This window comes from Osmerus eperlanus, chromosome 20, assembly GCF_963692335.1.
Source record: "Osmerus eperlanus chromosome 20, fOsmEpe2.1, whole genome shotgun sequence".
Classification (NCBI taxonomy): Eukaryota; Metazoa; Chordata; class Actinopteri; order Osmeriformes; family Osmeridae; genus Osmerus; species Osmerus eperlanus.
Window position 1 is genome coordinate 3,374,118 of NC_085037.1, and position 26,631 is coordinate 3,400,748.

Consider the following 26,631-nt stretch of genomic DNA (forward strand, 5'->3'; position numbering starts at 1 on the left):
CTCTGGGTACATTCCAGATTCCAGACATTGGTGTGACGCTACTGAAAAAGTGATTTATATTATAGGGTATCAATTCAGTTTCCACCAAGCAGACTCCTGTGTATGATTGTTTTCTCAGACTCCTAAATCTCACAAATGTCATAGACTAGATATATATTTTCCTACCCTTTCTACATGTGACATCATATAAAAAACTTGGTTGACTATTTTTTGGGGGGATATTTTTCCTCATTAATGTTAAATACAACAAGGCCTGTCTAGTTCAAATATTGTAGCATTGTCTTGTAGCCCCCTGGTTGTAATAATTTGTAAACAATTATCATGTTTTGCTTAAGTTCCATAGGGTTGGGGTTAGACCGTTTTGAAAACTGTGTTAAAATGTAGACTAATGCTTGCAAAACACTGTAACAATATACACAGATGTGTACTAATAATTACATGTATATATAATGTATAACATGTGTATGTAATATGTCATATAAACAATACAAAAATAGACCATATGGAACAACTTCCCAATTTTAATGGTAATTTTGAGTAACATCCATCTCTATCGACAACTGATGTTATGGGACACATAGGTCAGCCTGTGAATGTCTGATGTTTGGCGTCATGTGGATGGTCAAGACTGAAAGTGTTGATGGTGACTACATTTGACCCACAATAGGGAATTACTGGAGCCTAGTTTAGTTTCCAATTGCCTTGGCCTGGTCCATCAGTTTACGCAGCATGTCTTCCATCTGAGTCTGGAAGTTGTCCACCATAGGCTTGAGTTGGGCCTTCAGGTTTTCACCAAGGGGCTTCAGATGTTCCTCGATGTTGGCAGAGAGGGGCTTGAGTTGCTCCTGGATCTGGGCTGCCAGAGGTTCCAGCTGGGTCCTCCCCTCTTGTAGGAAGGTCCTTTCAGAGACAAAAACAGCAGTACATGCTTACTGGTCATGCATAGGACTTGGTTCAGGCAGAACACAACCCGAACTGGATGGCTCCAATCACATTGGCTGCTGTTTCATATGGTGGCTCGCTGTGGTCAACTACTCCTCAGCCTGTGTCACAAAAGGCCACCTATACATACACCTATACAAAAGGTAATACATTAATGTAATGATAGGTATTACTTACTGTGCCTGGCCGGCCATTTCCTGTGCATTGATCTTATCTGACAAGTCCTTGGTAGCAGAGACCAGTTGGCTCGTAATGTCTTCAAAGTACTGCTTCAGTTTGTCCAGTTCAGGGGCTTCAGCAGATTGACTTCCTAAAGAGAATCAATAAATCCGTGTTTTAAATCAGTCAATACAAACACTCAATAAACATTATTTGAGGTGTTAATAAAACTTTGACAATTAAATAAATGCATTTTAGAGTATAGAAAAACAACTTCAAGAATATGCTCATACCATTTGCGAAAGCAAGTACGACAAGAACGGCTGCAATAAGGGAGAACTTCATGGTTGATTTTGAATGTTGAACCTTGAAATAAAAAAGTAACATGTATTATATGCATTGGAAAGGGATATGCTTTCTTGTATGTCACAAAGTGTAATCTAAAGACACAATTGCAACAGATTTAAAATGTCCTGTTCCAATCTATTTTACTATATGTTGTAATGGGTTAATACATTGTCAAATCATTCATTAAATTTGTAAATATTATATTTGTATATTTGTTGTACTACTAACTTATGAAGTTAATCTTTGTAGTTAACAATGCAGTTTGGAATAGCTAGCAATTCTATTATTTCTCAGTTAAGTTACAGATAATGCACAGATGAAATTGATCCTGAGTTTGGTAGACAGACGAGATAGACAAAGAGAGACTCACCTGTTTGGCAGGAATGTTATGACCCGTGTATACTTTTGATTCCTGTGGCTCTTATAGCTGCTCAGAAGATACTAAGAACATTAAAGATTTAGCCTTATTGGCTAAGTTGGCCTCATACTGCCTTCTCATTGGCTGTTTATTCTAGTGTATCACATTAGATTGACCCTTGTCGCTCAATCTGCCACTAAGGCAATCCGCTCTAAAGTCCAAGGATCCCTATCCTACGTGGTATTACTCATTACCCATCAGGGGTGTCTTATCAAAGTTTCTGATTAAACAAATAACACAGAACATTCAATCCTGTAAAAACCTCACTGTTTCAACTAAATATGAGTTTAGACAGGCCATTAACAAGGACAGGAAGAGGTGACTACAATAAATTATTCTATCAATTACATGATAATGTAGTATACTTAGCTTTATTTCCTGACATAGTGGTAAACCAATAACCAACAGTATGGGTAAGTAAACCAATAATGAATATTGATAAAACAACTTAATTTGCAAGTAAACCGAAAATGTAATACCCTCCTGATGCTCGAAGTGTGTATTTTATTTGTATATTTTACTTTTATATTATAGTTATTTATAGAATTGTTGCATTTGTTTTATATCAGGATCTTATTGTGCTTACATTATCATAATCTAAACTGCAACACCTGACAATATCATATTTGAATGACAGCTGTTTAGATCATTCGATGGATAGAGCTGCTTGTTTTTAGAACTCAAAGAAGAGTCAATATTGTCTTCAAAATTAAGCAAAAGGCTCTAGAATATGAGGTATGCGACATGTACAATCACTACTCACAGTACAATCACTACTATGTTAGTGATAAATACAAAAAGTAGGGAAAATGGAATTCCCACTCTGAAACAATAGAAAATATAGATACATAGTGCCCTTTATCTTAAATGCTGAATTAATCAATCACACATACCACTGATATAGAACAGTTCAAAGGTCATATTTGGAAGCAAACACCATTTGTTTTTTTAAGAGACTGATTTTTCAAGTTCAAGTCTTTTATTGTCAGATATGATTAAGATATGTATAAATTGCTCCTCAATCTAGTTGCTAGGTCAAGTTTTACGTGTTGAAAGATTTTTTTTCAAGTCTTAACTTGTGTTGCAAACAGCATGGATTAATTTCTGTTTTATTCTAATCAAATTCATCCTTTTTGTTTTATGTATTCCCCATTAAAAAAGCTATACCTGTTTTTTGTAATTACTGAAACACTTACTTTACATTCTTGCATTTATTGAAATGTGTCCTTAGCTACAAGGATCAGATTACCCATGATGGTAATCATATCCAAGACCTGAAGAACTGTCTGTGAATGGACTCTGTTACAGCAGCCAGACTCCAGCTTGCCCTTTACAGTGGAAACAGAAGTGTCAGGGGTGATGAGGCTCCTGACATGTCTGCTTTCACTGTAAGGAGTCTACATGTCTGTTATCATTGTAAGGAGTCTTCATGTCTGTTATCACTGTAAGGAGTCTTCATGTCTGTTATCACTGTAAGGAGTCTACATGTCTGTTATCACTGTAAGGAGTCTTCATGTCTGTTATCACTGTAAGGAGTCTACATGTCTGTTATCACTGTAAGGAATCTTCATGTCTGTTATCACTGTAAGGAGTCTACATCCACTGGACAGTGCAGGAAGTGACGGTGGAGGAGTACCTGGCTGTCAAGTGGGTCTTGGACAGTCTACACTACTACCAACTGACAACATTCCTATTAGAGGAACATTTCACAACATGAAAGTCAATAGTGATTGGGTAACCCAAGTTGTATTTGACTATGCAGCCATATTGTGTTCCGAAGTGAGGTAAACAGCACAGGCACAGAATGTTACAGCAGATTTATTTTCACTTTCATGGATGAATACCCCCCTCCCCTCCCTGTAAGGGATATGTGACAAAGTCAGTCAGTCATAATCATTTACTACTGAAAATAGTAGTACATCATTGGTTGTCTCTTTTCTCAGAACTGGATTTTTTTCCCTTGTGTGTGTGCATGTAATACTTTCCCCTAGAACACACCAATGTTAAATTAACCCTTGTGTTATCTTCGGGTCATTCTGACCCATCAGTCATTGTGACCCACCGTCGTATTGCGACAGATTTACCGCATACAAAGACAAAGTGAAGCATTTTCTTTTAACAGCTAGGCTGTCTCAGACCCCCCACATTGCAAAGGTTAAAAGAAAATTATTTTAATTTGTTTTTGTATTGGGTAAAATTGGGTAAACACAACGATGGTTCGTTATGAACCTTTGGGTCATGTGACCCGAAGGCAGCACGAGGGTTAAAGGAAAAGAAAATGTTATATATGCATTTTAATTTGTCATTAGCCTATTCATATACAGTAACATATTTACAATTTTAGACCTGTACAAGAAAGCTTTCTGTTTCTGAAAATACCTCTGCATACCTGATTGCGCTTACCATTTAGATAAAATTGTTGCAATGTCATCTAATGCTGTATCGCGCTGATCTTTTCCAAACTGGCTGAATCACGTGGACATTCCAAACATGGATTACTTAGTTTGTAGTACAAGTCTAATACAATACCAATTAAATGTAAAATCAGTGCAGCTTAGGAAACAACAGTTGCAGACAATGAGTATCATGGGACCGACTCATAGCTTTTTAACACAAACATTAGGTGTTACGGCTTCTGTGTTGGCTGCTCTACCCGCACAATTATCAGAAAATAAAAAAAAGTTATTAAATGTTGGTATCAAAGCATGGCAAAATGCTATGTGTGGTTAACACAGCTATATGTTCTATAACTATTTGAAATCGTCCCCTCGACATTCCTGACATCACACATTGCCATCACAAAAACACAACATAAAACTGTGGCCTTGTAAAATGTAACCTTTCCAATTAATTAAGATATCGCCAATTTGATAACTCTGGTACTGTAGGTCCAGATACCAAGATGTTTGCAAGTCTAGCCTTCTATGTGTAAATAGTTTAATACAACTATATTTTATATGACAGACCTTTCTTACCATTCAAATCAAGAGTTTGAGGGCAGCTTAATTATTGGAAGATTCAAGTCCTAAGCTTGATAGAACTACCCGTAAACTGCTATCATCTCAAGAACCTCTCCTACAATGCCACATTTGACCCCACCTAACTCCAACTGCATTTGGTACTCTTGAGATCCCCCTTCCTCAGGGCTTGAGCTTCAGCCAGGGGTGGATAATAGTGAGTATGGAGATGATCGAAGAGGCAAGGCCACAGGCCCCAACAAAGCCTGGCCCAGTAGGGTAAATTCCCAGCCTGTCCAGGGGGATAAAAATGTCGCAGGCATTCTTCAACAGGTCCAGCAGCAGAGGCGGGTTGCTGCGCAGCACTGTTACAAGCAAGTGGAATTGTCGGTGCAGGCGTCTGGAGAGGAACGGGATCAATGCAGAAGGGAGGCGAGAGAAAGAAGCTGGGGAAATGGGGGAGGCGGAGGGGGAGGGGATGTCGCTGTTTTCCGGCATGAGGGGACACGGGGTAAAGGAGGAAGTGCAGGACTTTGAAGTGCTGTTAGAGCGCACCTCACGCTCCATGAGAAGGCTTATCTCATAGGCATCGCGGGTAAGGTTGAGGATGAGGGCAAAGAGGTAGTACCTGTAGAGTAAGAAAAGGGGAACAAGAGAGAGAGCACACTTAGGAAAATTAAACAAACCAAAACGTGAGGACTGCAACATGCTTATCAAGCTCACATCACCTAAAGGACCTCTGGCTCCACTTGTTCTGGTCCAGTTCTGGCAAGAGGCCTGTCTTACCGGCCCAAAGGACATTGTCACAGGCAAAGTACATTGCCCTGTTGAGGTGGGCTACGGTCAGGCACAATCGCAACACACTGTCAGAGAGGTGTACCGCTCGCTTTGCTGCCTCCAGGGCCTCTGCAGAGTTCCCCAAACGCATCACTGTGTTAACATGTGTTTTTATGAAGACAAAGACAGAAATTAGATACAAGTCACAGAGATTGGGAAGCACAATACAAAACACGTCAGTTAGACATGATGCAAAAGGAGACGCCGCTGAGACAACTCTAATGTTTCACTTACATTTTCTCATGAGACTCATTTGGGTTTCTAGCTGTTTAACGGTGTTCAGGAATTCCAAACCTTTCCCACCCTTCTGAAGGGTATAGCCCAACAACGTGCAAGCATACTGTGCAGCCCTGTATGACAAAATGCATGTCAGATCATTGCCAAACTATAAAATTCCACAATTAATTTAAAGTTAGCCCATTGTTTTCCTTAAATGTCAACATGCATTGATTTGTGTTGGTGATAGTATTTAGATTACAAGCTATATAAAAAGGTATTTGGACAACGTTTGAACACTTATTCCAGTAACAGCTGGAGATAAGGAAATAAGGACCTTCTAGCAGCACAGTATTGGTACATTTCTTGTTCGCAATAGCTATCAGTATTGGTACATTTCTTGTTGCAATAGCTACTATTATATCAAATATTTGCTTATGGCTGAAACAAGATATCTATAGCCAATAGCTTCCTAACAAATTACACAACTTTAAAACTTGACTTATAAAATGTACACTACCTGAAAACTCTCTCCTTTGCTTGGCTCTGAGCATTAAACCGAACCCAAGAATCCATCCTCCAAGAAAACGGCAACTTTCGCTTGCAACCGTGATTACTGTACCAGAAAGGCCGTTGCCTTATGAGGCTAACCAAGTTGGTTAGCCTTGGTCAGAAATAGTGCAGTTATATCGGTGCAGTAAAAAATGTGATAGACAGCTAAAATGTTCGATACCACGGAAACCATTAGGTTAACTTTGACTGACACTTAATGTTAACTATTAGCTATACCTGGGGAATGTAGGCTAGCTTACTTAGCAGGGTAAAGCGAGAGTTCTTAGTCTTCTTCTTTAGATTTGGTTGGCAGATTGCATCCAATTTACACATCCGTACACCGCCACCTACTGTGCAGGAGTGTGAGGGCAGTCACGGCCAACAACCTACCCCAGACGCCAGAATAACCCCCCCCCCCCCCCCCCACCTGATTCGTCCTTGGAAGTATTATTATTAGTTCTGGCGCATGGCCCGCATTGCATGTATATCTTCTACGAAAACAATTTATATGAGGCACAATAGTTTCCAGACACGGCCTCCCACATTTTTGCCCTTCAACAAAAAACGTGCTTCTCCCTAGAACAATCTATGAACACTGTTGCTGTCTATCAAAATACTAACTTGTTAAATTGCATTTATTTATTATTAAAATATCAGCCAGTCCACCGCCAGTTGCTAGTCTAACTCTGGATCAACAGATAAGAGCTTTACTACCACTACCCCCCCCCCCAAAAACAAACAAACAAACAAACACATTCTTGTAACATCTCACAGCAAAATCAAAAGTGTTGTATTTTCAGTGTTAGGGTTGAGTGTAAAAATATAGAGTTATTTCAACTCAGGTTTAGTGTTAATCAACTACAAGAGAGTTATTCTTCAAAAAGAGTTGATGTTAATACTGGGAGTCAAATATCATATTCTGCAAACAACTCTACAGTGCTGATTTTACAATACAGCTAGTGTTACCCAGAGCCATAGACCCAGACCCAGAGCTTTTTTCTATGGCTCTGGAGTTACCCAGAGCCATAGAAAAAACCATTTCTCCCGGAAGTCTGCATGCATGTGATGGTTTGAAAGAGGCGGGAGACTAACGGTCGTTGCCAGACAGACACTCAACTCTTTTCTGTGGACTGGACACTTTCGGACATCATTCCAACTGTGACTAGGAAGATTCGTGTGTAAGTATGTCGAAGCAAATGTCTATTCATAAAAAATGTATACCCAGTAGTGTGTATTTCTACAGGTAACGTTAACTTTGGAAAAGGTATCCTTGTTGGTTAGTTAACATTAGCTAGATATCCAGCTCACCATGTTTAGCTAGCCTAACAGAATAGCATAAAAGAATGTTTAGCCAAAGACTCTGGTTTAGCCGGGATGAATAGTGATCTTTTTCTCATTAAGAAATTTGAATAAACAACACACTGGTCCTGCCATGGCTAAAATTGCCGAAGGTAACATTAACTTAAATCACAATGAGTGTAACACTGTTATTTTTAGATTGACAATTAGCTATTAGGTTCATGTTTGCAACTCCGCACTGTAGATTGGGTTAATGTGGGTAGCTAGAGCTAGTTAGTTAGCTAAGTAGCTAGTCTAGTAAGTTGATATCGTGACTCGTTGTACTAACGTTATATTATGAACCGTGATTGTACCTTTTTTTTTGTAATGGTAGAGCACAGACTATTATTTTGAAGGAGGCTGGTTAATGTGGATATATTTATTTTCACATGCAAGTCTTTCTTATAATCTTCTACTTCTGCTTTCCCCCTAGACTGGGACAGTGACCTGTCAAGCATCCTACTTCTGATTCACCTACTTCCCCCTACTGCAAAAGGACCCAAGAAGAGTCCTAAAATTAGCTCACATCAAGCAGTCAAACATGTTGTGAGATATTTGAGGGTATGCAATGTTTTAGTATGCTTTTTAATGTAGTTATTTTCACATTGCCTCTTTTTGTGAAGAGGCGCATACGTTTAGTAATGTAGTGGACCACTAAAATGGTTCCTCATGGTTCTGGTTTTTCAGATTGGTGCCAGTGTTGAGACCTTCCTTGAGAGTTTGGAACCAGGACAGCCCATCCTCCTGTGTGTCGGTGAACAGAAGAACAACCTCCAAAGATTCTACGTCATTGTTGACCACAAGGCCATCCCTTGCAAGGCTCAGACGTCCCTGGCAGCTTTCGATGAACTCTTCAAGGCCCACTTCATCTTCAGTGTTAACTACCACGAATCCCTTAACAGCTTCTACACATTCATCCAAACCACTGTGTTCAACATTGATGTGGGAAGTACCAAGGAAAGTCCCTGTGTGAAGGAGCTCAGAGCAAGACTGCTGAACACAAGTATCTGAGGTGACACACATCCTTGGATACAAATATGTTGATTTGTTTTATCTGCAAGTTACACCACAGAAGTTCTGCGTTGCTTTGTCAGCATTTGAGACTTTACCATGGTTTATATCCAGGAAAGACATTACATTTGAAATGTGGACAGCCGGGATGTTCTTCGTTCTTTTGCACTTATTCAGGGTTCAAGAAACACATTATTCGTTTGCACCGGGACACTGTTTCAACAAATACTGTTGACAATATGGACACTCAAATAATACTTGAGCCTTCAACTGCAGCCTGCACAGACATTCCAGTAACCACCAAGGTCTCTGTTGACAAGCATCATTTGGTAAACATGTGTGGTTCTGTTGTAGCACAGTTGCAATCATCAGGTGTTGCTGAGAGCACTATCCAAGCAATGGTAGGGTCAATGGAAGAGGTTGTAAATGACATTCATAGTCAAGCGAGAGATGCAGTTCTCAACTATACTTCAGAGATTCAAGGAACAGACTTTGAAAAAAGGCTAGACAGTTGTTTTGAAGAACTACAAAATCCTTTCTCAGTCTTAAATACAGGAGCCAAACGACAGAAGTATTTCAAGGAAAAGTGGGAAATAGTTGAGCCTGTTGAGTATGTTCTTGGGGTGCGATTTGATGTACGTAGAGATCGAACAACAGGAGTTTACAATCAGATCCCTGTAACAGATAAGTTTGTGTATGTACCCATCTTAGGAACCCTGAAGTCTGTTCAAAAATAGTGAAATATGTAAAAGATTCCTGCAGGCCAAACAAGAGGAAGAAGGTATTTTTAAAGATATATGTGATGGTTCATACTTTAAAAAAAAAAGATTTGTTTTGCCAGCAAAAACATGCTTTACAGATACAACTGTATTATGATGATTTCGAGACCGCAAATCCCTTAGGATCGAAGAAGGGGATACACAAACTTGGTTGTATATACTTTACATTGCGGAACTTGCCCCCAAAATTTCATTCTGTGTTGATGAATATTCATGTTGTGGCTCTTTTTCACTCACAAGACCTGAAAAAGTATGGATTTGATGAAATACTGAAGCCTCTCGTTGATGATGTTAAACAACTAGAAAATGAAGGAATAGAAGTACCTTTCTCTGACTCACCATTGCAAGGGTCTGTTATTCAAGTAACTGGTGATAACCTTGGTTTACACGGGCTGTTTGGTTATGTTGAGTCTTTTTCTGCAACATATTGTTGTAGATTTTGTTTAACCACTAAGGCAGAGTTTCAACATGTCTTCACTGAAGATCACCCTGGCTTGATTTTTCGTACAAAAAACATCCATACAGAACATTGTTCAGCTATACACGAAAATCCTATGTTAGTGACAACATATGGTGTCAAGAAGACATGCTTGCTCAATACATTGCGTTTTTTTCACATCTCTGACAACTATGTAGTTGACATAATGCACGACCTTCTTGAAGGTGTAGTGCAGTACGAATTAAAACTGGTCTTTCAATACCTTATCAAGGAGAAACTTCTATCTTTGGAATCATTGTCACAGAGAATTCAGGGTTTCAACTATGGTTACACTGAGAGAAGAAACCGGCCAAGTGGGTTGAAAGTGGATGAGAGCAAAGATCTTGGATTGAATGCAATCCAGTCATGGTGCCTTGTGCGAAACTCTCCTCTCATTTTTGGTGATCTAGTTGAAAGAAATAACAGTTATTGGAACCTGCTCCTCCTCTTGCTTCAAATTGTGAATATAGTGTTTTCACCAGTTGTTACTAACGGTATGACATATTATCTGAAACATTTAATTAATGATCATCACAAGCTATTCAAATCTTTGTTTCCTGATAAAAAACTTATTCCAAAGCATCATTTTATGATCCATTACCCAAGGTGTATTCGTAAAATAGGCCCACTCCTTCATGTATGGTGCATGAGGTTCGAGGCCAAACACAATTTTTTTAAAAGATCCGTCAAGAATTTCAAAAATATAACAAAAGCATTGGTCAAACAACACCAGAGACAGCTAGCTTATCACTGGGAGAATTTTAATTTTCAGAGGTTTGAGTTTGGTCCAGTGAGGAAGTGATTGATAGCTTGGAGGGTGGTGAGGCTTTAATTGCAATGTTAAATGTGAATGCATACTCTAATGTGTCAACTACCAATTGGGTGAAGAACTATGGAACCGAATATCAAATTGGTATGTTTGTTTGTATTAAAACAAATATAGAAGTTCCTGTTTTTGGAAAGATCACCAATATCATTATAAATGAAGATCAAGCTTTCATTTTGACTTGCACAGTTGATACTCTCTATTTTGATGAGCACTTCAATGCCTACTGTATCGAGGAGAGGGATGATTCATATTCTGTTATTTCTATTGATGAGTTGATTTATTATAGACCCTATGATAAACAGTTATCTAATGAGATGGATGAAAAAATATACATTGTGCCACATTGCCATGTTGTGTGACCCGTGCTATTGTTTTGTGTGACCTGTGCTATTGAGGCTGCCAATTAAGAAATGTGATTGTAAAGCAAATGCTATGTTTGTGGTGGGCTTGAAAATACAAGTTTTATTCGAACAAACTTCTGTATTGATATGTTTCTTCTTTGTAATAGTTAAGTACTAGGAATATACTGAATTCAAAAGTAAAATTGTACTATGTATAGCATTAGGGATTATAACTCCCTACAGTGTTTAAAAAATATATATAAATCAACTCTACAAGAGTAAAATACAGAGTTTAATTTTAAATCCCCTATAGTGTTACATAGCAGCAACTCTAGTCGGTGTTAAAACAGAAAATACAGATAGTGTTAAATTCTGACACTGAACACTAGTGTTGGGTAAATTCAACACTGGCCTGTGTTGACTGGTGTTAAATGTCAACTATTGAGAGAGTTGCTGCAACTCTATCACAGTGTTGCCCATTTAACACTTTTAAAAGTGTAGTTTTAACTCAAAATAGTGTGGACCAATATAGACACTTTAAAAGTGTTAAATTTAACTCTATTGGTGTTGAATTAACACTGCTGATTTTGCTGTTGTTAATGCGTAGGCTTACTATATCTACTAAAGTTGGATCTGAACATCAAAAGTTTCATAGGTTGTGAAATAACTGAGATCATATATGGAGTTATGGCACAACTAAATAATTTATTACACAAACTAAATAAAAATTCAATTATGACATTGAAATCAGTTGATCAGTGGTTGATGATTGTATTGTTGTGTCTAGTTGATGAGTGTATCATGTTATGGAATGTAATTTATAATAATACTCATCATTGCTATTGAATGCCTTTCCCATGCGGGGCAGTAGTCCACCACCTCAAAAAAATAAATGCTAGTAGGCTTTTCAGTATCAAGCAGGAGATAGATTCCCAAAACAGGACCTCCACAGAACATCAACGTGCCGTGATGAAGGACGTAAGTATGTCCTTGAGTACTTGCGGTCGGTATAAATCAGCTATTAGTAATTGTTGCACACACAGTATATACTGTCATTTGCCATCTGCAAATCAGTTCACATAAGTCATCTGGTCATCTCAAACCTATAGAATTTTGAATACATTTCCACAAACCTGACCTCATGGGACCTCAACCTCACCATATGGGAGACTTTCTGACATATTTTCATCAACAGCAAAAAAATACAAATAATTCATTTCAGGATGCCCTCTCCAGCGTTGTGAGAAAAAAGAAAGTTAATCTGTTTCATTCATTACTAAATGGTAACAGACTGTCAATAAAAGCTAGACCGATTTTTAAAACAATGAACATATTTTTGCTATGTTTTTGCTTCAATAGGGTTTACAGAATGCTATTATCTACACTTTACTATTACTGTTAATTCCTCATTGCAAATTTTAACTCATATAAGAGTCAATGGTCCCCTCACAAGAGGTACAGTATTAACTTTAAGATACCAGCCTAATGGATGGCTGCGTATCCCATAGTGACCCCCCTTAGTGCTCTGAGTGTTGCTTCTTGTGGAAAGTAGAACGCATGCGGCTCCAGAAGGAATGGCTCCTCCTCGTTTTCCTCTCACTTCCTCGAACAGACTCCGCTTCACGCTGTCGTATCTGGCGGACAAGCGCGGCAAAAACCTCGTCGATGTAGTAGCGATACGCGGCCGAAGTCTCAAAGAAGGGGCACTGGAACTCCCTGGCCAGCTCGCGGCCCTCCTCTACTGACACCTAGTGGGTGAAAGTATGACACGTTTCCCATAACTGCTACTACCTTTCAATGCACTGCACCCCTTATTTCTGTAAACGTGTGACTCGAAAAAGGACACGTGCAGAAAAGGGGCACCCTCTTCTCGATAGTTTTCAAACCACTTTTAATACCAAGCATTGCCCAAGCAATGAGGGGCCTCTCTATACTTCCTTACCTGTCGGAGGTGTGCCAGGTCCGACTTGTTGCCCACCAGCACCACAGGGGTTTCTGCTGTACGGCGCACACGATCAATAAGCTGCTTGAAGTGGCGGGCCTCCTGGAAGCTCCGTCTGTCGGTAATGGAATAGGAGATGATGAATCCCTCGCCTGCCCGCATGTACTGATCCCGCATGGCCGTAAACTCCGCCTAGAGAGAGACGGGGGGGGAGGGTGTACATAGGAGAGAAAGGGTGTAGTGTATAAGAGCATGAGTGCCTTGATCCAGAGTGCTAATGTTATACTCACACACAAGCACACCCTGTGAGTATACGGATGTAAATGTCATTGTCTAAGTATTTGCGAAAATCCATGACCTTTGTTTTCCTTGTGGTTGAACAGTTATAGGTCATGGTGATTGGCATGTGGAACCCGCTGAACAAAAGCGAAAATCCACCAAATCAGTGGGTAATTGCTATTTCAGACACCTCTCTGTAAGGAGTTGCTGATTTCTGCTCAACTATATACCCTATGAGCGTACGCATGAGTCATACGTACCTTCAAATGGTCACTAGAAACCATTGACATTTTTAGTTGACCCAACTCAGCAATAGCTTCTAGACTGAAGTAATGCCAATAAAGTAGAGGTAAATACATGGGAGGGAAAAAGAGAGAGAGAGACGTATGGATGGACAGCTGCATCACCTGTCCCGCAGTGTCCAGGATGTCCAGGTTAGCCGGCTCATCATCGATGCGGATCTGCGTCTTGTAGGCATCCTCTGAAAAAGGGACGGTAGCATTAGCGTTTCATTGAGCGTTTCTTTACTAAAGTGAAACACAACCAGGGAATTTTTCAACCAACCCTAATGATTTGGAATGATTATCACTGGGTCAAGGGTGGACAAGGGCACATTGTTATAGATCAGTGGTATAGACAAGGGCACATGGTTATAGATCAGTGGTATAGACAAGGGCACATGGTTATAGATCAGTGGTATAGCATCTGACGGCAGATCAGGAGGTCACAATTCAGACATACAATTGGTTCTAATCCCCAATTGTATGTCTGCTAAATGAATACATCGTTGTTATTTGGTGTACCGGCACACAATTGTGGACTTTGGGCATTTGGTGCAAGAGGAACCACCTCTAACTGAACACATTCAAGACCAAGGAGATGGTGGTGGACTCCTTTCTATGTAGCAAAACCTATATTATTCTATACAATAAAACCTTTACCATGTTTTAGGCAGGTGTTCTTCTATGTAAAGGCTGTAAACAGTGAAGTTTCAATTGGGTCTGAAGCCTTTGGACTCGACACAACACTTGTGTTGTGTTTTATCTTCCTACAGTGAGGCTTCTCACGTTAGGATCTACCTGGATCTCCTATCAGGTTGCATCAAGTTGGTGACGGATAGTGTGAGCTGAGCAGTGGATCAAGGTTCTATTGCAGCCCCGTCCAGGGGCGTTGTCAACAGTGTATAACATACCAACCAGGAAGATCAAGGCCTATGTAGAAGTCATGGACTTGCCTTGAGATAGTCCAGTTTGACTACCTCAGACAGTTATTCAGTTCTCTTTCTTTTTTCCATGCTCTCTGCAGTACAGAATGTGACACTTTTCATTTGGATATATAAGCTACATTTGATCTTCTTTTTTTCGGTTCCACCACAATACAACACAGAAATACAGCAGATTTCCACAGTTTTCTGTGAAATATCAGTAATAACATTTTGGTCACTACTTGACATTTAAAATTCAATGACTGTCTCACCTATGGTTGGATCATGATCCTCAGGGAACCTATGGCTGATGAACTGCATAATGATGGCTGAGGGGAGAGACAGAGACAATGTATGAGTTTGTGTGTGTGTGTGTGTGTGTGTGTGTGTGTGTGTGTGTGTGTGTGTGTGTGTGTGTGTGTGAGAGAGAGAGAGAGAGAGAGAGAGAGAGAGTCTTTTTGTATAGGTTTGTAGTTCCATATACTGTATATCTCCACTGTTTTACCATACATTACACAACAGAGAATGTGGATTCACCTAAATCAGCAGTAATGGCAGGATTAGAGGCAGGATTCTTTATGATCCTGTATCCTGTATACTATTACAGTATTATATGTATCACACACACACAGACACACTAATACAACACTCACCCTGTTAACAGTTCTTTCTGTAAATCTCTCTTTTTACTGTAACTGTCTTACACACAGACACATCTCTGTAGGGTACATTTGATTAAACAGCAGGCATGATAGCCTACAGTATAAAACACACAACACCATCGACTATCATCTTAGTATGATGTGTTTACCAGTGAAATGGCCAGTCTCCATGGCAACAAACATAACAAGAGGTAAGGGTGCTTGGTGCTGGTTAATCTTCCTGGCGACAGCCACTCAGACTGCACATTTGAGTTAAATAAAGGCAGGGCCTGAGTGTTTCTGACTAACTGTGTGTGTGTGGAGAAAAAGGCACAATAAACTTGAGAGCGGTTATGCCTACAAGCTTGTACTTCATCCATTTTCAATGTATGGCTCGTCTGCCAGTAGGCACTTAACATAACTTCTGCCAGTATTCCTACACATAATCACTTTACCTCAGGAAGACTAGAGGGGCGAAGAGGAATATACCAAGTGGAATGTGGAGGTTCATGATTAGAATAAAAGTATTATGTTACTTACCGCTCTTGCCCACTCCTCCCTCTCCCAGCATCACCAGCTTGTACTCACGGGAGAGGCCCCCGGAGCCTCTCGACGACTCCATTCACACTGATGTGAACAAACACAAGCAAGTACACGTGAGGACACAAACCATAACAAAACTAGACTAGACACAAACACACATCCATTATGCACACCCTCTTACACAGAACATTCAACATGGCACATTTTGTGCACAGGTGACATGAATATTGTAGATTATCAAGAGCAAAAGGGCTGAGGGCTTTCAGTGACTTGGATATGCCTGGTAATCATACTGTAGTTTAGGAATTATGCTAAGCATTTACTGAGTAGGACAGGGAGAGGACTGGAATCCAAGGACAGAACTGGAGCTACAGTCTACTCAGTCTCTAAATAAAAACTCTGTTTGAGCATGTCTCAGACGGTCATATGACTTCTAAGTTATAAGAGTAATCTATGTTAGCATTCACAAACAAAGAGGAACTGAGTCATATAGAGTTGACGCTCAATGTCATGTGACTTCTTGATGTTGTGACATTAATAATAGGGCATTGTCAACTTGAGAGTTTGCATGCAACATTTACTGTGTAGTTTATAGAGTGCGTTTCAAATATTTAACATCGATATCACCTGTTGATTATTATTTGGGGGGAGGGGTTGGCTTACAAGTAAAATATGTATTAACGGTAGATTTGAAATATATCTCCATATCCGCCTTACGTTGCCCATTACAATACCTAGCTACTTGTGTTTGTCTTCATTGTCCATAATTTAAATGTATGCCTATTTTTGTGTCGTTAAATAAATAGCAATAGCATATTGTAGAAATACGGTAATACTTGTAATTGAACAGGACATTCCCCAGGTTGCTGCACCGCAATTCCTTTTCCTTCTCCCAGTAACATCACTTCTTTACGGTCTTTGTACATAATAGAGTCCGGGCTCTATTGGTCAGGCCTCGGATTTGCAGCTACTTGATGTTTAAAATCAAGCCACTTTGTTGTAGCTTTTAAGCCTTTGCTGTCCTGAAATTTTATTTCACTGTTGTCAGCAGAGTTGAACTGTTTTGAGCATTACAGTTAAAACTCATGGTAGCCTATTATTGATGCTTTTTAGCGATGTTCAGGCGTTGCCATTTTTGTCAAACAACAAACGAGATTAACATAACTTGAAGTTACTAAAACTTCGAAAACTCACCATGACATTTTCATGGCATTGCTCACGATTAGTTGCGAACCGCTTTAACAAATATGATCACAGTTTAGCAGGCCTATTTCCATAGTTTCAATGGGATATGCCATGGTCGACGTCAGTAGCCAAATGCTTTAGCACAACAAAGCAACTTTTATCCAAGTTTTAGTGCACTTTTGTTTTGGTTTAACTTGACCAACACGCTACACGAATAGCGGTGAAACACGCAATTGACATTTGTTACTTATACTCATATTTTCAGAAAATTACAATTTAGCGAAGTTATTTACGGAGGTGGGGAGGGGGGGCCCAAATCAAATCTAAATAAACATATGTATGTCTGTTTCAAAAGCAATAATGACTTACCTATATCACAAAGCGACTTTGTTCATAATTGTCCAAGTCAACACCGTGGTCAGCAAGCGTTAGGTTTTTGAGGATTATTCTTTTATAATAAAATTCTTAAGAACTGTAAACAGCATACCATGTTCGGCTTGCAGACTATTTTTTCCCAGGGTCCCTCTGCCCGTTTCTTTAGATGTCAGGCCTAACTAAGTTTAGAATCAATTTGTGATCAGCAATGAAACGATCAGTTTTATGGTTTTAAAACGTTTAAGAGTTGAAAATAGGATTTATGATGATCATTAGCTTTGCTTATTATTGACAAAAAAAATCATGACAACTTTAGCCAAGCTCTGAGATAGTAAAAAATAACAAGAGAAGTAAATTAGTCCAGGAGCTTTTTATTTGTACTTTCAATGTTTTTACAAATTGAACATACAAGTTAACATCAGTGTTATATTTTTAGCATAGATTTTATAGAATGATGCAGATTGGTCAGAGTAGGCTACTTGTCTTGGGTTGCATTTATCCACTAAAACCTGCAATCCTTTAATTATAACCAAGGCAAATGATCAATTATAACTAATATTGGACATTTACCAAAAAAAAATGCCCCTTGGTTTGTTACCTAACAAAGGGACAGGTAGTGTGTCTGCCTTTTAGAACTTGGGAACACACTGTAATGTTTACACAATGTTATATTAAACATTTCTAAAATCAAAATCCCCAAAAGAAAAATGGCTTTATGCAATGGTACATAAAAGATAGATTCTGACCATTTTTAAGGTATTCAGTGATTGTGGGCACATCATTCCAATTATTTGTAGTGTTCATTTTATTTACTAAGAGAAACAAGGAACAGGAACAGGATATGGTTTTATATTGGTCCTGGGTAACCAAGACTAAAGTGACTGACACGTTAACTTTAACGTGGAATATAGGAGATTTCACAACAAAGAGTATCTGTGTATGTTTTGTTTAAAGTGTAATAATTCATATTTATTATTTCAGCAAAAACATAACTTTCAATTTAAACTGCGGTAAAAATAAGTGTTTGTGTGTGTGGTTGTTTAAATTCACAAAGCTAAAACGTTTCATAATCTCTAGGCTTTATTCCAAATAATTAAAATAGTGAGATCACACTCAAAATTAGGATACGTGATCACTAAATTCAGAGTGACATATGCTGAAAACACCACACATACGTAAGCCACCACCCACCACTTATCTGTGCCATTACTAAACTCAATTGAGGCTAGTATGGCTAGACTTGTTCTCTCCGGGAGTTCACCTTGTTCCTGTCCTGTCCACAAAACTCAATCACATCCTACATAGACTTAAATATATTAAAAACTCAAAGAAATGTAAATGCTAAAATTTGATCAAGCATATGGAACACAGGCAACGTTTTATTAAATATTATATTTTGCAAATTAGCCAACTAGGAAACAAGCGGAAACCTCTGAGAACATAACAGGTTTGTAGTGTTTCTTTGAGAGCTCTTATTTTTACCTAAATTGCCTTGATGTATAGATTACATTGAAACTGTTTCTGTACATTTTATGAGTTCATGTAGGAAGGCAAACCAAGAACATAGGTTCATTTCTTTCTGATGGCTTCATTAGAGATAAATAAAATAAAATAAACGAATATGAATGAAGGGAGAAACTTTTACATTTTACCTCAGTAAAATGATAAGTATAAGTATGTTGTATAAATATGTCAACTTGATATAAAAAGCACAATTATAACCTATATACAATACAATATTTCCAAATGAAAGAAGAAAAAAGTATTATGAGATGATCCAAGGCTTAGCTCAAATATAAACACATTCATCAAATTAGCCAAAGCAAATAACAAAAAGTATAGCATCAGGCCTTTCAGAGAGCTAATATAAAATGACCACTTAGCAAAGCTTTAAGAATCAGTGCACAGTACACATTATTCTCTCCTTGGTCTAACCCTTGCTATACCCAATACCCAACACTCCCACTGAACCTGCATTGTTAAGTCAGGTAGGCTACTGTACATGAATACATCTGTGGTTTTTAACATTTACCAAACAAGCTTTTGAATACCAAGCACAATTTGAAAAACATGTTAAAAAAAATTCACTTCACTAGTATATTGTATCTCTTTGTAGGGACACAGTTTTAGCATGGCTTTATCAAGACCATTTAATCAAGTGCTTTGAGCTTAAAGAGCAGTTGCATGCACTTGTGCTGAGCAGCTAGCATATAGTAGGAAACTCTGTATACATACAACAACGAGAAAGTAAACCATGACAGCTAGGGGTTCTTTGATCTCTATTATTCAGATAAGCTTCAAAAATCCCTTGATGAAATGTGACAGAGGACTTGTGCAAGGACAAGAGAGGACACTACAACAGGAACTGACACTGACACAAGTTTAGACTGTATCAAGGCATCTATGATGGTTAAAATAAATATAAGTATTGTCGTATGTATTACAGTTTGTGAAATGTAAAATGAAGTTCAAAACCAAACTTATGATTACTTGTTATAATCAGGGAGTCAGGTGGCTGAGCGGTGAGGGAATCGGGCTAGTAATCCGAAGGTTGCCAGTTCGATTCCCGGTCATGCCAACTGACGTTGTGGTGAAGGCACTTCACCCTGCTTGCCTCGGGGGAATGTCCCTGTATTTACTGTACGTCGCTCTGGATAAGAGCGTCTGCTAAATGACTAAATGTAAATAATCAGTGGCATTGCAATATCTCACAGCTAGGCTTTCTGGGTGATTGAGTACTGACATGCAGAGAACACATTACAGCGTTGCATGTCCAGTGGTCTACAGCAGAATAGTCCATTCACACTACACACACCACACACACACACACCACACACCACACACACACTACACACACCACACACACACCACACACTACACACACACACCACACACACCACACACACACACCACACATTACAGCGTTGCATGTCCAGTGGTCTACAGCAGAATAGTCCATTCACACTGGGACTGTTTAAGTTACAATGACCAATACCTTATGTGGTCATGACAATAGCAGTACTAAAGTGAGTGAGTTTAAGTACAATCTCATCTCAGCCGATTTGATTGCTAAGCAGGGGTATGCAAGGAGACAACAAGGAGATGGAGTGCTACTGAGGCACCTTAGACCTCTAAGCAAAGGATATTAAATGTTTTGGAACAAAAACAATTTGATTAATACCGAGCAATGCTTACAGTGTCTCCATTTTGTTAAATGGGAGGAAAGTTTGTCAAGCCAATCATAATTTTTGAACACATGAAAAGCTCTTACATTAGCTTTTTAATATCAGTGCTGCCATAAAATATTGAGGATAGACAGATCTACATAAAACTTGAAAGTAGCCTGACCTGCAGTTGATGTATGCAATATATCAAACCAGTTAAAAAGGAAGTTCTCTTTACATAATAACACCCATTAAAAGCAGCCTCTTACAGTTATAACGGTCTCGCAAAAGAAAGTTGTTCCTCCGCTTGTTAAACAGCCATATATCAATACAAAGCAACATAGCCCAGACTTCATAAGATCAGTTCTGTGTAGTTTCAAGGTACTGTTCCCCTCCAATGAATCAAAAGACAAATAAACCAAATGACATAACTGAATTTCAATCTGTGACCACATTTCCCCAAGGTACAGTGTTATACTGTTCAGGCATGCAAGTAATATATTGAACTGTATCCACCAATATAGAGATGTGTGGGGCAAGATGTGGAAATGGGAGGGTTTCAACAATGCACTGTTCTGGTGTGAACTGCAAATGCCTAACCTCAACACACCATTGACACCTCTTCCCAAGGAGGGGGGAGAATGGTTTGAGATTGACAGTGAACAGAAACCACTTGACTTTCAGCAACTGAGATACGAAACATTGTTACACATGGAGCAGTTCTAAAACTCGCCCAGGTTGTGCCACTTGGCGATCTGTCGCTGAGGATTGTCACAAACCTCCCTCCAGTGAATGACACCCGGGGGCATGGGGCTCTGGCCCCCCAACACCAGGCAGCCCACCACTTCGTTCTTGGTGGTGCGGTCAAAGTTGACCACCAGGAACTCCACAGAGACATCACCCAGTAGCTCAGCTGGCATGTCGTACATGAAGGACTCGTTGAAGACCGGATTGAGCGTGCACTTCTTTACCTGTGTCTTTTTCTTGGCAATGCGCTTGCGGCCATAATACACGTTCACCTTCACGTAGGGATCTGAGGAGACGGAATTATATTATTATGACATCGTATTACCTTTATGTAATTATCCATTGTTAAGTTCATATTGTTATATTGTTGTCTTCATATTCCTATATTACTAATTATTATTACTATATTACATTTAGTCATTTAGCAGACGCTCTTATCCAGAGTGACTTACAGTAGGTACAGGGACATCTCCCCGAGGCAAGTAGGGTGAAGTGCCTTGCCCAAGGACACAACGTCGCACGGCCGGGAATCGAACTGGCAACCTTCAGATTCCTAGCCCGATTCCCTAACCGCTCAGCCACCTGACTCCCATAATATAGTCAGTATATTTACTATATTATATCTATATTGACATAGATCCCTGTACTGCAGTAATCATGTGACCGTGGTCTTCTTGTCGGACAACTTCTATCCATAATTACAAGCAGAAGTTGGAGGTTCCAATTTAATTTTCTGGAGGATCGGGGAACAACTCTGTGTATGTGTCTGCAAACGTGTGTGTGTGTGTTTCATACTCACTGCCTGACAGGCCTGAGACGTCCATCTTGGGCAAGTGTTTGGCCTTGAGAACTACCACATTCAGCCTGTGAGTGACAGGCTGGTAGGACAATGACACCAACAGCTCGCCACGGCTCAAACACTGCAGGAATAATAATACAAAATAAATATTTGGGGGCGGATAATCAATCGAATATATAAAACAATCCTTGAATAATAAATGTTTTATTTTCTTCTTCCGTATTGCACTTCTCTGTCTCTTGAACCCTAATATAATACATATATGATCATGAATCTCAATAATATTCCTTCACTCTTTGCCTCCTTCCTTACATTTACATTTATGCATTTAGCAGACGCTTTTATCCAAAGCGACTTCCAAGAGAGAGCTTTACAAAAGAGCATAGGTCACTGATCATAACAACGAGATAGCCCCAAACATTGCGAGCAACCATGAAGCATACATTGTGGAAAACCAAATAAGTGCAACAGGGAAGAACCATAAGAGCATGCAGTTAAACAAGTTACAATTGAACAACATGAAACTCCCCACAAGAGTGCAAGAGTTTACCTTACCGAAAAAATAATCAACAGTCCCTCTCTCTCTCTCTCTCTCTCTCTCTCTCTCTCTCTCTCTCTCTCTCTCTATCTCTCTCTCTCTCTCTCTCTCCCTCTCTCTCTCTCTTTCTCCTTACCTGGACATGCTGCTTCCTGATGGGCTGGGTGATGTGGACGCGTCCTGTACTGGGGTCCAGCCCAGCGAGGGACACGGCCGTCTCCCCAATGACGTCATCACGGGCAAACCGGTCAAAGCTGAGCACCAAGAAATGGAGCGTGAGCTCGGGCAGGGAGCTGTAGGATATTCCATAGAAGGTAAACGTCTCATCAAACACCGGATCCAGGGTCCTCCTCAACACACGTGTCTGTGAGGGAGGATTTAGCACGTCAATAGGATGTTTAGATTATGGTCTTCCTCGATTACTGTTTGAAATACAACTATGTGTCATAAAACCATGTCATAATCAGAAAGATCGTTTATCTGTGTGGGACAGATATTTCCTCCGCATAAAACGAAATGCATTATCTCTTGTCAAATTTCTTGTTTTTGTGGTCTGACATGTTTGATGTTAAGTTTTCTATTTGAACTTCAAAAGGGAAGTTGATGTTTGTTTGTAATGTTTGGATGGACAAAATGTATGTACTAAACAGTTAGGTGTAAGCTTTTATTGTGAAAGTATGCTTGGGAGGACTCTTACTTTGACTCTGTTCTTCTTCTCTGGCAGGATTGTCATCTTCACATAAGGATCGGAGCTGCCTGCCTGCTCATCCACAGCAGGTAGCCCCTTGGCACCCACGATAGTCACCACCAGAGCCTTCTTAGGGAAGTTATAATCTACTGCTAGGCACAGGGTGCCCAGTAAGGCGGGTGGCGATATCTCACCCAGGTATGGCGTGTAGGGCGAGACGGTTTTACTGGCATCACAGCTACTGCTGCTGCTGTTCCCCCCAGAGTTGCTCTCCAGACAGCAGTAATCAGCACGGATGGGCAGAGCCCGCTCTAACCTGGGCTGACCAACTCTCTTCGTCAGGTCGCTCATCTGCAGGTGAGAGGACCCTCTGAGAAGCCCTGTCTTGGGGTCAGCATCTACCAGCAAAACCCTCCCTCCTCTCCCTTTCCCTCGCTCTCTGCCGTGACTCAACTCTCCTCTGGACACCTCGCTCAGCGAAGTTCCTGCACGCCGACCCACACGGACGATCTTCTTGTTGTTCAGTGTCTCAGGGTAGATGCTGATGCCTTTAAGCATGTGGATGAATTTGTAGGGTGGATCAAGGAGTGGGTCGCAGTGTCCTGACTTGTGGGTGCCCGTCATCCGATGGTAGCGCCGCTGGCAGCAGGTCCAGAGGAATACAGCCACGGTGACGGAGACCACCAACACCCCTGCTCCAAGGAAGCCTGCCAGCACTGGGGACACCTCTGTGAAGAGGGAGAGGTATGGTTAGGTATCGTCAATAAGGCGGTTGATGCATTTGTCATGTCAAATCCTCTTACAATGAGTAAAAGAACCTGGCCGTCCATTTTGATGCATTTGAAGCCTTTTATAGCAGTAGCCTTTCAGCATCTGAATGCCAACTCAATTTAATCTAAAACTGTAAAAGCAAGGAAAGATATTTCACAACCCAAAGCTATTTACCTTGTGAAACTGTCTTTCTCTGCCTAATAACTAACAGCGGGTTTTGGGATTGTTCCTCCAGTATCTCGTCAAGAAAACCTATTCTCTCAGATCTGCTGTAGACAACATCTTCACGACTTAATGTAATTAGATTGTGTCTCAATTTTCGAGTAATATATCCTTAATGAAACTGGGATCCATCATAACCCAACAAGTACAACAGTGCTCTTGTTTTGCAAAACAGTAAGTCATTTTCAACTACAATTCAGTTTGATTCAGTCACTTCCTTATTTAAGGAACAGTTCATGCAATTCCTTCCAGTTGGTTATTTACTGTGCCATCACAAAATCTTTCTCCAAGGCAGTACTGCTACCCACGCCATGGGTTTGCATCCAAAATGGTCAATGGTGGATCGAAATACTACAAGTCTTAAACGTCACAGACCGTCAGCCTACATCTCATAGATATGGCTTCAGCTGCTCTGACATGGATCTAAGATCAGTCAAACATGATGTACTTCAAATGTTAAGCAACTAGAAGAAGTAAGCTGATACTATCCTTGGTTAGGGGACAGCGTCACTCAATTACAGTAGCCTATGTCACTGCATGTCCACCTATAAGGATCTGATTCTGACATCTGACTTGAGATACATGAGTACAGTATACAGTATATGAGTACTTTATATGGCTTGGAAGAAAGAACCTGTAAGACCTGGTGGTTAAACGATGCGATAAACTGCATCTGTACACATCCATGTAGGTATCAATTCAATTGTATGGTCATGAGAGTAAAGCAGTTTATTTTTCTTTCCCACTGTTACTTTTCTGTTTTTCCCTTCGGTACAACAAACCCACATCCCCGTATTGGGTTACTGCATTTGAAGCATCACTCCCTTTAACTCAAATGCACTCAGTGCCTTAATTTCTGCCATAACTGTGTGTGCGGCTGTGTGCGACCAACAACTCGAGTGATTTTTTATGCATCTCGATTACACAGAAACGTCCCCACCCAAATGTGCTTATAAACCATTCATGTTCTTCAAAAATATACAGGGCAGTTTATGCCAAGCCCTCGGAAAAGACATAACGTCATCCACTCCTAACCCACACGCGCAGCGTTTATTGAAGGGATGGGACTCGGTCTAACAAATTGTCTTTGGATATTGTTAAACATCTGACTCCAAATATAGCTTTAGACATCACGACAATGTTCGTTCAAAGCTGTCGGAGTAAAATCTCCCATAATAAACCAACTATTATGGGGAAAAGGCTAAAGCATCACAGTAGAGATGCACAATCGCAGCTACACTTTACTCTCGCCTGGAAATACTTTATAGCCTACCAATAATTAGGCCTATGACATGTTTATGACACATAGAATATGATATAATAAATTAAATATAGTGCGAAGGCTGTCGCAGATGAACATTTTCCAGAATCCGGATCCATAGACCGCGGTGTACTATAGGCCAATAGGAGGAATAGCCAACCTGGTAGACTATTAAGCTATATTTATTTGAGACGGATTTTTCTAAATCCATATTGTAAGATGTTACTGCACTTACCATATGTTGGTTTCAAATTGGTTACCTCAGCCATGTTGAGGCTTCAAAAATCTCGCAGACGTCTGTCAAACTGAAAAAAGGGTGCCAAGAAACAGAGGGTTCTATTTTATTTCCATGAATGATATTCGTCTCTCCACTTCTCCTGGTCACAAGTCAACTGGGCGATAACCTCCCTTTACCAGTCCAAAATGATGCTGGGCCTAATGATTAAGCAGTTTCTGAAGGGTGCGTTTTCCTCACCTCCGACTGCTGTCTGTAGCTCAAGTGAATGATTCTGTACCCTGTTCACTTCTGTAGCGTTAGACACAGAATGCGGCTGCTGCTGACTACTATTGGCCCTGGAGACCGCTTTAGGCGCATAGCGCCACCATGTTTGACAAATTTGGTAGCACTGGTACAATGCCCCTCGCGGCTGTCTCTAGTGCTGTCATATGTCCACAAAACACCCCGGTTTGTAAACTTGCGATACGGTGCTTATAGGAGCTTTACTTTATTTTGTACAGTTTATTAAGCTACGCATCATTGACATAGTGCTTACACGGAATTTGTTTTTCTCAATCGCAGACACATATAGGCCAACCTTATACTCTAAACAGTAGAAAAACCCTACACAAATTAGCCACTAGGCCTACACTATGACTGTTTTGGCTGCTAGTTATAGTTGGACAGGATGTGTGTTCTCTTATAGCCTACATTTCCCAATTTCTAATGTAAATTAGATTGTTTTTACTCAACCTGGTCAATTATTTAGGAAAGGCTCCACCCAGAAATGTTGGGGTGGCAAACCAAAAGCCATACCTGGATTTCAGGAATTCATGCTGTTGTAGGATAA

The 26,631-nt window shown here is 40.0% G+C and overlaps 4 protein-coding genes and 1 long non-coding RNA gene across 6 annotated transcripts; 1 reads left to right on the forward strand and 4 right to left on the reverse strand.

The window, feature by feature from the left end:
- Positions 1-503: 503 nt before the first annotated feature.
- Positions 504-1,925, reverse strand: LOC134040933 (type-4 ice-structuring protein LS-12-like). Its single transcript, XM_062487117.1, has 4 exons — positions 1,820-1,925; positions 1,395-1,467; positions 1,120-1,252; positions 504-900 (listed from the first exon to the last, which is right to left on the reverse strand). The coding sequence occupies exons 2-4, from the start codon at positions 1,444-1,446 to the stop codon at positions 687-689; spliced, it is 399 nt and encodes a 132-aa protein (XP_062343101.1). The 5' UTR covers positions 1,447-1,467; positions 1,820-1,925; the 3' UTR covers positions 504-686.
- A 1,214-nt stretch (positions 1,926-3,139) lies between these two features.
- LOC134040934 (uncharacterized) lies at positions 3,140-3,456 on the forward strand. The gene is made up of 2 exons (XR_009932927.1): positions 3,140-3,290; positions 3,348-3,456. It is a non-coding gene; the product is annotated as an uncharacterized LOC134040934 (long non-coding RNA).
- Positions 3,457-3,669: 213 nt separating this feature from the next.
- On the reverse strand, positions 3,670-6,744 carry pex11b (peroxisomal biogenesis factor 11 beta). Its single transcript, XM_062487116.1, has 4 exons — positions 6,398-6,744; positions 5,896-6,011; positions 5,553-5,754; positions 3,670-5,452 (listed from the first exon to the last, which is right to left on the reverse strand). Exons 1-4 carry the CDS (start codon positions 6,451-6,453, stop codon positions 5,008-5,010), a joined length of 819 nt encoding a protein of 272 aa, XP_062343100.1. The 5' UTR covers positions 6,454-6,744; the 3' UTR covers positions 3,670-5,007.
- A 5,141-nt stretch (positions 6,745-11,885) lies between these two features.
- rit1 (Ras-like without CAAX 1) lies at positions 11,886-17,527 on the reverse strand. The gene is made up of 6 exons (XM_062445640.1): positions 17,369-17,527; positions 15,812-15,898; positions 14,903-14,959; positions 13,834-13,907; positions 13,148-13,339; positions 11,886-12,953 (listed from the first exon to the last, which is right to left on the reverse strand). Exons 2-6 carry the CDS (start codon positions 15,891-15,893, stop codon positions 12,723-12,725), a joined length of 636 nt encoding a protein of 211 aa, XP_062301624.1. The 5' UTR covers positions 15,894-15,898; positions 17,369-17,527; the 3' UTR covers positions 11,886-12,722.
- A 202-nt stretch (positions 17,528-17,729) lies between these two features.
- Positions 17,730-26,194, reverse strand: LOC134040718 (synaptotagmin-11-like). 2 transcript variants are annotated; one of them, XM_062486758.1, is made up of 6 exons: positions 26,040-26,194; positions 25,800-25,869; positions 23,320-24,038; positions 22,759-22,986; positions 22,085-22,205; positions 17,730-21,571 (listed from the first exon to the last, which is right to left on the reverse strand). In XM_062486758.1, exons 2-6 carry the CDS (start codon positions 25,831-25,833, stop codon positions 21,261-21,263), a joined length of 1,413 nt encoding a protein of 470 aa, XP_062342742.1. In that variant the 5' UTR covers positions 25,834-25,869; positions 26,040-26,194; the 3' UTR covers positions 17,730-21,260. The 2 variants fall into 2 exon arrangements, with proteins under 2 accessions (XP_062342742.1, XP_062342740.1); XM_062486756.1 differs by having other exon boundaries at positions 25,800-26,194.
- Positions 26,195-26,631: the final 437 nt, after the last annotated feature.